Source organism: Magallana gigas, chromosome 6 (assembly GCF_963853765.1).
Source record: "Magallana gigas chromosome 6, xbMagGiga1.1, whole genome shotgun sequence".
Taxonomy (NCBI): domain Eukaryota; kingdom Metazoa; phylum Mollusca; class Bivalvia; order Ostreida; family Ostreidae; genus Magallana; species Magallana gigas.
Window position 1 is genome coordinate 9,165,678 of NC_088858.1, and position 10,413 is coordinate 9,176,090.

At 31.2% G+C, this 10,413-nt stretch overlaps 1 protein-coding gene across 1 annotated transcript in view; it reads left to right on the forward strand.

Moving 5' to 3' along the window:
- Positions 1-3,200: 3,200 nt before the first annotated feature.
- The window catches only part of LOC105331716 (neuronal PAS domain-containing protein 1), a 36,657-nt gene continuing 29,444 nt past the window's right edge, over positions 3,201-10,413 (forward strand). Inside the window, exon 1 of the mRNA XM_011434025.4 lies at positions 3,201-3,455. Within this exon, the coding sequence (XP_011432327.3) occupies positions 3,361-3,455 (95 nt within the window). The 5' untranslated portion in view covers positions 3,201-3,360. The remainder of the gene's footprint in view (positions 3,456-10,413) is intronic.

A 10,413-nucleotide genomic window follows, 5' to 3' on the forward strand; every position in this document is an offset into this window, starting at 1 on the left:
ATATTTGTAATCAAATAAAACGTTCTAATTCCTCGGAAATGGTTTTTGTAGTAGCGATTTGCATATATTTTCTATTCATCTTACTCAACAAAAATACGGTTAGGAAAATGGCGTGTCATCCTGCAAGAAATCGGTTGGATTTACAATAAAAATCAAATTAAAGGAAAAGGTCACACACACAATTAATGTGAATTGAATTTATTGGGTGGGAATAGAAAATAACAAATAAGAGACGTTGGTTTGTTTCATTTTAAATTTTGTCAGATCTAAAAAAATTCTTGTTTAAGTAAGGTGATAATGCGTTTCCTTCACAATTTGATATAAAAAAAAATGATAGGTTCAATCAGTCATCTCTCTCTCTCTCTCTCTCTCTCTGACTGCTCTCTCTCTCTCTGACTGTGTTCTCTCTCTCTCTCTCTCTCTCTCTCTCTCTCTCTCTCTCTCTCTCTCTCTCTCTCTCTCTCTCTCTCTCTCTCTCTCTCTCTCTCTCTCTCTCTCTCTCTCTCTCTCTCTCTCTCTGCGATTTTCTGGTCTCGGTATAAAATAAAAACTTGACATCGACTATACTTTACTCCTTTGACCCTTTAAATGCTATGTTCAATGCTTTTTAATCTTCCTCAGCAGATGTTAATTTTCTCAGTAAGAATTATCATCATATTCTCATGACCTTTTAGATACTTGTTCACGTTTTTACGACGCAAGCCAACAAAGTTATCAATTTATTATTTATTTGTTTTAACTCGGATACAAGAGAATAATATAACCAACCAAGAAACCAACAAAACACACAAACAAAAAGACCCGGATATGACGATTAGGGTTTTTATAAGTTTCCATCAATGTTCCACGTGTTCCTACAACCGCCGACAAACGTAAATTGTTTGTCTGTTATTAATCCTTTGTAATAATTATATTCATTTATTGAACCCATATGATGTTTCACTTTATGTACATGTTCTCTAGTTGTTCTTATTGTATCGATAATCGCATTATAACTATTGTAAAGCTAAATCTATATCCAAAGTAGAATTAAAATGTGGTGTGTTTGTAAGAGTAGGCGTGTATTCATGGTACCGGGTGAAACATCCCGAAATTTGCCATCATATCTAATTATAGCTACAGAGTTAAAAACCAATATCTATGAACTCTGAATCAAATAAATCGTATAAATTTAAATGAAATTTATTTATTAAACGTATTTAAAACCATAAAGAGAAAACCCCCCAGAAGATTGAAAAAGACTATTAACAAAAGAACGTTTTCTATAACGCCAGTGTGTGTTTCCGTCCCCCGACCGAATATGAGTGGGCTCTATTGTCTATGTCGACATATTTTCAATTAATTCATAACAAAATTAATTAATATTTAGAATAATCATGAGTACTAATTATGGTTAAACTTTAAAAATTGTTTAAATAAAATAAAATGTTCCTACCGACCGATCCTATTTTTTCGGGAATGGAATAGGAAATAAATGTACGCTACATCTTATTGAAGTATAATAAATAAAAAGAGAATTGAAAATTAAACCATACTATACAAATATTAGCATGGCTAAATAAACGTTTCTTTAAATTAAATCCAATACAAAATTATAAGATGTCGATCCACTATTCTAAACATATATATTTTTATATCAATAACAAATCGACGCTAAAAATAAATACGAGAACTCATTAAAAAATGAGAAGCCTTTTGATGAAATAATTGTTGCAATCGTGTGTCTTATGAATTAACGGAGTCTGACCGCAACAACCAGCTATGCCATGGTTGGTCAGATGCTTTTTCTGTGGTTTGAGGTACCAGTGTTCCGCGCGTCTTAATTTACCGTAAATCTTCTGAGGAGACAACTCGAGGGAATATATTGATCTCGGACTAAAATAAAAATGTAAACGTATCGTCAGCTGAATATGTAATCAGGATGTTCAACATACAGTATATCGGCCCAATATCTGACAAAAAATGTTACAGAAGTTTCACTGTATTTAATGGACGGTAATATTTTTTTTTTCACAAACATATCGAACTACATGACTGTGTATATTCTAAGTATTCACCTAGAAAACTTGGATTGGGCACTTTTTAAGGCACGATAATTCTGTGAATTACTCTCTTAATGTCTATCTTTGTGTTAATTTTCTCGGAGATGAGGTTTTTGAAAATTCAATGTTTAGTAGTTTAGTACATATGATACGAGACGGTGATATCTACGACGCACAAATAATTTCTTATTAAACTTTACGTCAAGTAATTAAAGTGCTAAATATTGCTCCTGTAAAATTCATGCAAAATACATAGGAACTTATAATTTTAAGATTGATGTAAATAAATATGACCACTGGGCCATGTATAGTGCATTTTTTTTTTATCTATACACGTATAAGTGTTTCTAAATCTAAATCAAGTTTCAATGATAGACCTTCTACAAACTTGAAAAAAAATTATTTAAGGTGCTATAGGAAATGAACAACTTTTACTTGACAAAAAAACCCCCCTAAATAGCAAATTTATCAGGAAAATTGAATTATTAACTGACCAATAAAAATATAGATGGCAAATTTTAAAATTTTGCAGCTAAAACATTGGGGGGAGGGGTACTCAAAATAAGCCAGTTTTGAGACGAACACAACATTGTGGTCACAAGATCGTACATAAACCTTAATCTTAGCATTCTTTGACAGTTTTATATTCCCAGTCATGTCATTTTAAACATAAAACAAAAATACTACAAACTGGGTCCATTCGTATGCTTTTTTTACTAAACAATTCATTTCAGATTGATATTCGATATATGAAAAATAAATCTGAAAAAGATAAATTCTTAATTTTCTCATATATCATCAATTCCCTCAACTAATATACGTGAATCAGCAAACAAAAAAACAAAAACAAAACAAAGATTGAAAAATTACCCGAATTATTTTGTTTAGTTATTACTAAGATGTGAAATAGACATAAATACTAAAATGATACAAAAACCTAATACTTTTTAATATAAAGAAACTTCGAGTTCTACAAGAATCCATTTCATCCCTAATACTCAGAAAGCCCATTTTCAACGTCTTTATCAAAACAAAACCAATATAAAAACTCAATTTGGTTACGAAATTATCTCGTATCCAAGTCGACCGCGCGAATAAATTACCGGCATTGGGGGGATGTTCTTAGCTCTGCGCATGGGCGCACATCAATGTCTTCAGCAAATTTTAACTTTGTTTTCATGATAACACTAGTTTCCGTAGCAAGCTGTAAGATTTCTGGAGTACGAGACGGGAGGAAGACAAAATGCAGATTTCCTTCAAATAAGCAGTGAAAATTGTCTCTCCTTGCCCTCTTCTGTAGAGTTCTGTAGAAAGAAGCATGAATGACCAGGCGTTCTTCCACCACTGGGATGTTATGCGCCAACCACTGCAACCACCTGCCTTTGGCATGGGATCCTCTCTCCTGGACTTCAGGTAAGACCGCAGAAAAAATATGTAGAAAGTTTTTAATGCGTGTAAAAATCGGCCAATAATATTAATAAATTGATAAAACAATTTTAAAAACTGAAATGAAATTTTATAAAAAATATTAATATATGATCAATGGTCAATGTTTCTTGAAATGTTGCAGATAACGTTCAAGTTTAAACAAATTCGATGATTCTTAAAGGAGGAGTGAAAAATATTGGACATGATTTGATATGAACGTGTATTGACTTATAAATACGAAAAACTACGTCTTGAATCTCTGAATTTATTTCTTGTATGATATTTAATCTAAAATCTGTTTAATATCGATTTACATTCGCCCCGACATCTTTTATCAATTATGTAAAAATGTAACTCATGTAAATTCAGCTAACATGCATGCGAGTGAATGTGACAGACAAAAATATTTATGTATATTTTTCATACCAAATGTATTGATATACTTTAATTAAAAATATGTAATGTCCAAAAATATGAGATTTTCCAGTCATTATCTGTTGAACTGCACCAAGAAAAAATAATGAGATTTGAACTTTGGTATCTCATTATTTTTTCTTGGTGCAGTTCAACAGATAATGACTGGAAAATCTCATATTTTTGGACATTACATATTTTTAATTGAGCGATTAGAAATTGATTCAAACGATTTTATGGATTCGTTAGCGAGAGGGTGTCTATAAAGCACTGTCAGCGTCAAAGTAGGGACCATCAAATTAACAAATCATTGCTCTAGACATTTATAGCAGAGACTGCATAAAATATGACAGCAGTTTTTGTCCGTCAGATGTGATGTGTGGTAAAAGGCACCGTAAATAACGAACTCTTTTCATAGGTTCTTTTATCTTTCAATTGAATTTTTAAACAACTTCGGTTTATAAAATATATGTATATCAAGAAATGCAAGAAAATTTAAATACATTTGATGCACTCGGTGAAACTGAACTTTTTTTTAATGAAATGACAAATTATTGTCATTGATAATTAATTAGGCCAGTGAACTTTCTTGCAAATAAAATCAAAACGATGAACGAATTTTGTGTACATGTATCAATTTATTGCAAAAATTGTAATTCGTTACACAGGCACCTAGCATCGGTGGGGGGTTGGCAGTTAATTATTTTGGAAGCCCCCCCCCCCCCCCCCACTTTTAGGGAGCATGTAAAATACTGAAGTAAAAAAAGGAAATAAACAGTGTAAATCATCAATTCAAGGGTCACGTTGCATACTTTATCGTCATCAAACTGTAAACAACGATACCAAAGATCGCTTGCATGATACTTAAAATATAAGTGTCAAGAAAATTTTTTCGAAGAAATGAATTTTTAAGAATTTAAAATGCAATGTTTCTAAATCGGACAATATATTTGGCAAATTTTGCACTTGTTTTAAGATTATTTTGGTAGACGAATTGATCTTTAAAAATAGCTCAACCGCAAACCAGGATTTGTGTTTATCAAAAAAAAAGAAGAAAAAAAAAGAGAGAGAGTGATTTTTTGTTGGTGACGTAATGAACAAATGTGCTCAAAAGCGGAAAAGATCGAACATTATTGTAAAATCTTTTATTTACATCAAGTCATGATCGGCAGTGTATTGATTACAAACGGAAATACATCTATCTATTCTAGAGAATGATTAGTGTCACCAAGGGCATATTGTCTGCATACACATCAAACTTGGCACAATGCATGCAATTTTCCTGGTACCTTTGCAAGAATCCATCTTTCTAAGTTTACCTGACATTTAATTAAACACGGGACAAAAGATAAATCTAATGGTAGAGTTGATTCCCGTGGCTTCTTCTATCTTCAGTTTGACGTCCAGATGACAATTAATTAAAATTCAAAGTTTTTAATTCCTGAAAGTGGATTTTAGAAGCTAACAATTACACAAAAGTAATAAAATTCAAAATTCGACATTTTTACATTGTTCTGTAAAATAATTTTAATATCAAATGAAAAGAATGATAATTTAATAAAACAAGATTTTTTGTATTTCTGTAGTTGTAAACAGCCTCAATTGACCTGATTAAAAGGCAAATTTTCACTCATCCGGAACGTACTGCTTCCAATAAATCTTCATTATTAGCGCATCTATATTTAACCCTATCCTCAGATGATTTACCTTTTTACGCATTACGTGACGATACTTTGACACCGAAATGTAAATTTATATACTCAGTATAGCTGAAATTAACGTTTCAATTTTAAGTTCTTCCCGTAAATCAATTCTTAGTAATATATCTAAACTAACATGTCTTTTTGTCTTTCGTTATTTGTAGAAAAGGGTTAATATCATAGACGATATTTTCTATCGTAGTCGGGCCGCATTGTAGCAAAACTGTCAGATGCAGATCGACTTTGCTTTGGGCATTTTTTGAGAATATGAACATTAATATAGTTTTAACTGCATGCTGGGAGAGAGAGAGAGAGAGAGAGAGAGAGAGAGAGAGAGAGAGAGAGATGTAAAAATAAAAATGCCGAATCGTTTTTTCTTTCGCTGACAATCATATAAACATAAATTTTGACAGAATTCACAAAGTTGCTGAGGTGAATGATTGCTACATATACTTCCCCGATTTTTTTTTCATAAAGTTTAATTACTAATATTTTGGGGGTTTTCTTTGATTATTGATAATAAAACGCCCCTTACCATTTTTCGTATATTTTGAATGATTTTTTTGTTTTCTGGAAGGGGGTGTTTCCGATGCCTATTTTTTTGTATAATCTTACTACATAACTATCTGAAAATAATAACTTTGAATTTTTCGGGGGGCGTCCAGACAATTGTAATTTATTTAAGTATTTTTTAATGTATTAATCGAGTCTCTTGGTTTCAGTTGGTGAGCTGTAAAATAAGAGTGCGCTTGCTTAGAAATTTTGTCACAATCATTAAAATTAAAAGACTTTTTAAAATTTCAACGGACACAAAACGCGAAAACATAAGCTAAAAAATATGAGATAAATTTTACCACCGGATGTTAACCGACTTTCGCCATGTGTGGCGTTTTTGAGACAGAGTATTTGCATTTTGCTAATAATCCTGAAAGCACAACATGCAGTTTGACAATCTATTTTCCAGGGAAATGATATATAGCGATAAACAAAGCTCATTGTAGTTTGAAATATGGTATCCGTCAAAGAAAAAAACCCAGCCATGCTTCTTACCTAAAATTAAGACGAACAGAGCTGTACGCAGACTCTTGTTATTTGGGAGAAATTCGCGATTTACGCAGTTTTGATGTTTTTTATGTTTATCATCAATTATGCAAAATAACTATAAAGTCTTGTTTAGAAAATAAAAATATTGTTATCTCTTATTCTACATCAACATAAGTATAAAGATATCTTTAAGAACAAATATAACATAGCAGATCATTTTATAGAAATGGTCCGAGGTACATGTACATGTGTTTTCAACAAATAAAAAACACCATATGTAGTAGAATAGATTATAAGTACATTTTGTATTGTAAATTGATGTTCAAATGTCTTACCGATGAATAAAACGATACAACGGTAGATATATTAAAAAATATACAAATTGTACTACATGTATATTTTTAACGACTTCGTTGTACTGTCATAAGACTTTTGATAGACTCGCACGTATAGTCATATTGTAGCTTTTTTATTATACTGGGTGGGTGTAAATGCAAAATTTACAATAATACAGTACTTCAGCCGCAGTGCATCGTCTAAAGGAGAAATTAAATATCTGCATCATCAGCATATAAAGCCTGGAGCGCTTTTGTGTGCACTTTTGGAGAAACAAAAACAAAATCACGTTCTTGAATACCTGTTAAAAATTGATAGAGGAAAATAAAACCTCTCATGTGTGATATAAATCAATTTCCCGTGTATTTTATCTGATCGACTATAACATGCTGTAGAAAACGTGCCGCACATTCGTAAAAACTCTAGAATCCTTGAGCGATTATTTACATGTATCGGCGATCAAATCACATTATAAACTTTAAATTATGTATGAATACTGTTGTCAAAGTAAACTATTTCAATTGAACTTTCAACTTCACTTTACAATTAGTTCTACTCTGGATTAATCTTTAAATTACTTGAAATAGGCCTTGGACCCCCCCCCCCCCGTAAACAAAATTACCCCCCCCCCATCCCCGGTAGAATTGTCTGCATACATATCTAAATACATTGGGGTTAGTGTTCCAAGCTTGGGGGGGGGGGGGGGGCTCAGTTATGTTTCTTCCTGATGAGTAATGAAGACATAGGAATATTATAACAATCCATTATATTAGTCAGTGTCTGCCTAGATAAAATATAAGAAAGGGACAGCGACTCTTTGAACATAGTTTCCTTGACTAATTTTCAATCTAACATAAAAAAAATTCCATGACGAATTTTTGTCATATAATAGTTTTTAACAAAATTGAAAAACAGTAAAGGACAATAGTATTAAAATTCAAAATATTTTTTATTATTTTCTAATTAGGATTTTCATATCATTTGTAATTGCAAGAAAAAATGCAATTGAGAAAACAAATATCCATATATTTATGACTTACAAGATGTCTACTTTTTCCTCGCGTTTAAGTTAATTTTTGGAAGTAAACATGTGAACAACAAGTAAACTGTTGAGGAAATAATTCTCATTAAAAAGAAAAACATGTAAGACGATAGATCTTGTTTCTAATCCTTTTGTAATATATGCAATAAAATATTTTCAAACCTAATGATTCTCTCTTTCAAAGTTTTAGCAATATTTAGATTTGAATGCAGCAAAATGAGAAAACATAAGAATTTATTATGAAAGTAGAAACTTTAATTAACCATGAGTTATTTAAAAACAAGAGCAAACTTATGAATACAAGATTCCCAGTTTTTAATTGATGTGTGATTTATTGAAGAAAAAAACCAACAACATATGGGATACATGTCAATATTTCAACATTGCAAATATCAAATTAATGTTTTGAAATAAATTCTAAAGACGGCAAAATATTTTCTCTTGAAAAGCTATACTTAATTAAAAAAAAATCTTCGGTTTTTCACATGTCAAAACTCACTCGGCGAACTTCTTATCTTTTTCAACATTGTTCAGTTTGTATTGTCTATAGTATTATCAATGAGCCAGTGTTTCCAGCAGACCAACAGGAAAAGATCAACGCCTTTTCTGAGGTGACCATTGTGACCTTCATGAAATATAGATCATTTATTTTGTCCACACAAGGATGTAGCTACCTAAATCAATCCATCTTGTTTGGACACCTCGCCATCAGTTCTCATATCTAATTCAATGAGTTTGTTTTGAACTTGCATAATAGATCAATATAGACGTCAATTAGGAAACAGTGCTAGCTATTGACTTTCATGGCAAGTGGACCGATGAACAATATATATTTGCATTGGAATAAGGGATAAAGGAAGAAAAATACACTTAAGATTTATGCTAAAAACTCCACATACGTAAAACATGAAATGCATGCATTAATTTTAAAAGAATGGAATCAAAAAAAAATTTGAATGCACCGAAAATCACACCAAAAGAAGATAGGCGAACAAGATGTCGCAAATGCCTATTGATTTTAATCATTAAATACAATTTCAAATTTTTAATATTTTTTTTTTCAAATATTGCTGACAGTGCTTCATATCATGATGAAATCATTCAAAAGCAAAATATCAAACTGTATAGGTTTGAACACGTCAGACGCATATATACCGATGCACAAAGATTTCCTTGTCAGATATTTGTCAGATGTCGTTAAAAACTATCATTGCAGAGGAATTGACAGGCCTTGTAAGTTCCTATTATTTGAAAAAGAATTAAATATATTTTAAAAAATCAAATGTGTATTAATTACAGATAAGACCCGCTTGTAAATAAACAATTTTTGCACGAAGAAGGTTTGATATAGTCTATATCCACAGAATCGATGCGATATGGGGTCTTGCTGCAACGAGTTAGACGTACTTAAAAAAGCAAGTTACACTATAAGAGATGAATAAAAACAGCAAAATAAGGCAATTGAACATCTCCTGAAAATCAGGAGAAGGCGAACACGGCTTTTAGATTCTCTGTTATTTAAATATCGTTTAAAAAGTCACAAAAAAAGAAAGCATTTTTTCATCATCACCACCATTGTTAGTCTGCTAGATATCTTACAATTTCTAAATTAAAGTATTTGAACCCATGTAGTAAAAAATATATTTTAAAAAGTTCAAACTTAATAATCTTATAAAATGTTATTTAAAAACACCCATACAACTGTATAAACCTTAAAATAAAGATTTTTAAATAACTAGGAAAACGATTTCATACTCATTTGACTATAATTAAAACATTTTCATGTTTAAATAATTGTAAAATTCCAAAGTATTGCACGTTGAATTCGCGATATTTTTTTTAACCGTGAAAATAGCATAAATTTGTTCCGCGAGCTAATTTCTTGTTACACGGTATTAAAACTTTGAGGTAAAAAATTCAATTGTTCACGTGATAGTGGTTCAATTTTACATAGTTCTGGAAGGATAAAGAATATCATTTCGAAATTCTCCGGAACTTTACGCACTCCTTCGACAATGGAGAGATTCTATAAACAAGTATCGGGACTGTCACCAATAGTAGCTGTGGTAAGCGGGCCCAGACCAATATTATTCAAGTCAGATCAATTAAAAAGGAGTGATTGATTTAGTTAATTAGTATGATTATTTATGATAATATATAATTTATCTCATCATTACATCGAATTAATGTCAGGTAATGTTAGGCGACCGTGATTTAAGGTATGGAAAAGACACTCGAAATGAAGGGTTCCATTTTTTTCGGCAGCTCGCTAATGATTAATTATTTTATTTTGCGGAATTCCATGTTCCATTATACACAAATATAGATTTTGTTTTATGAATTAAATTTGGTGATGAATTGAGAAAAAACATAAATAACTCCTTCAGGGTTGATGAATTTAAAAATA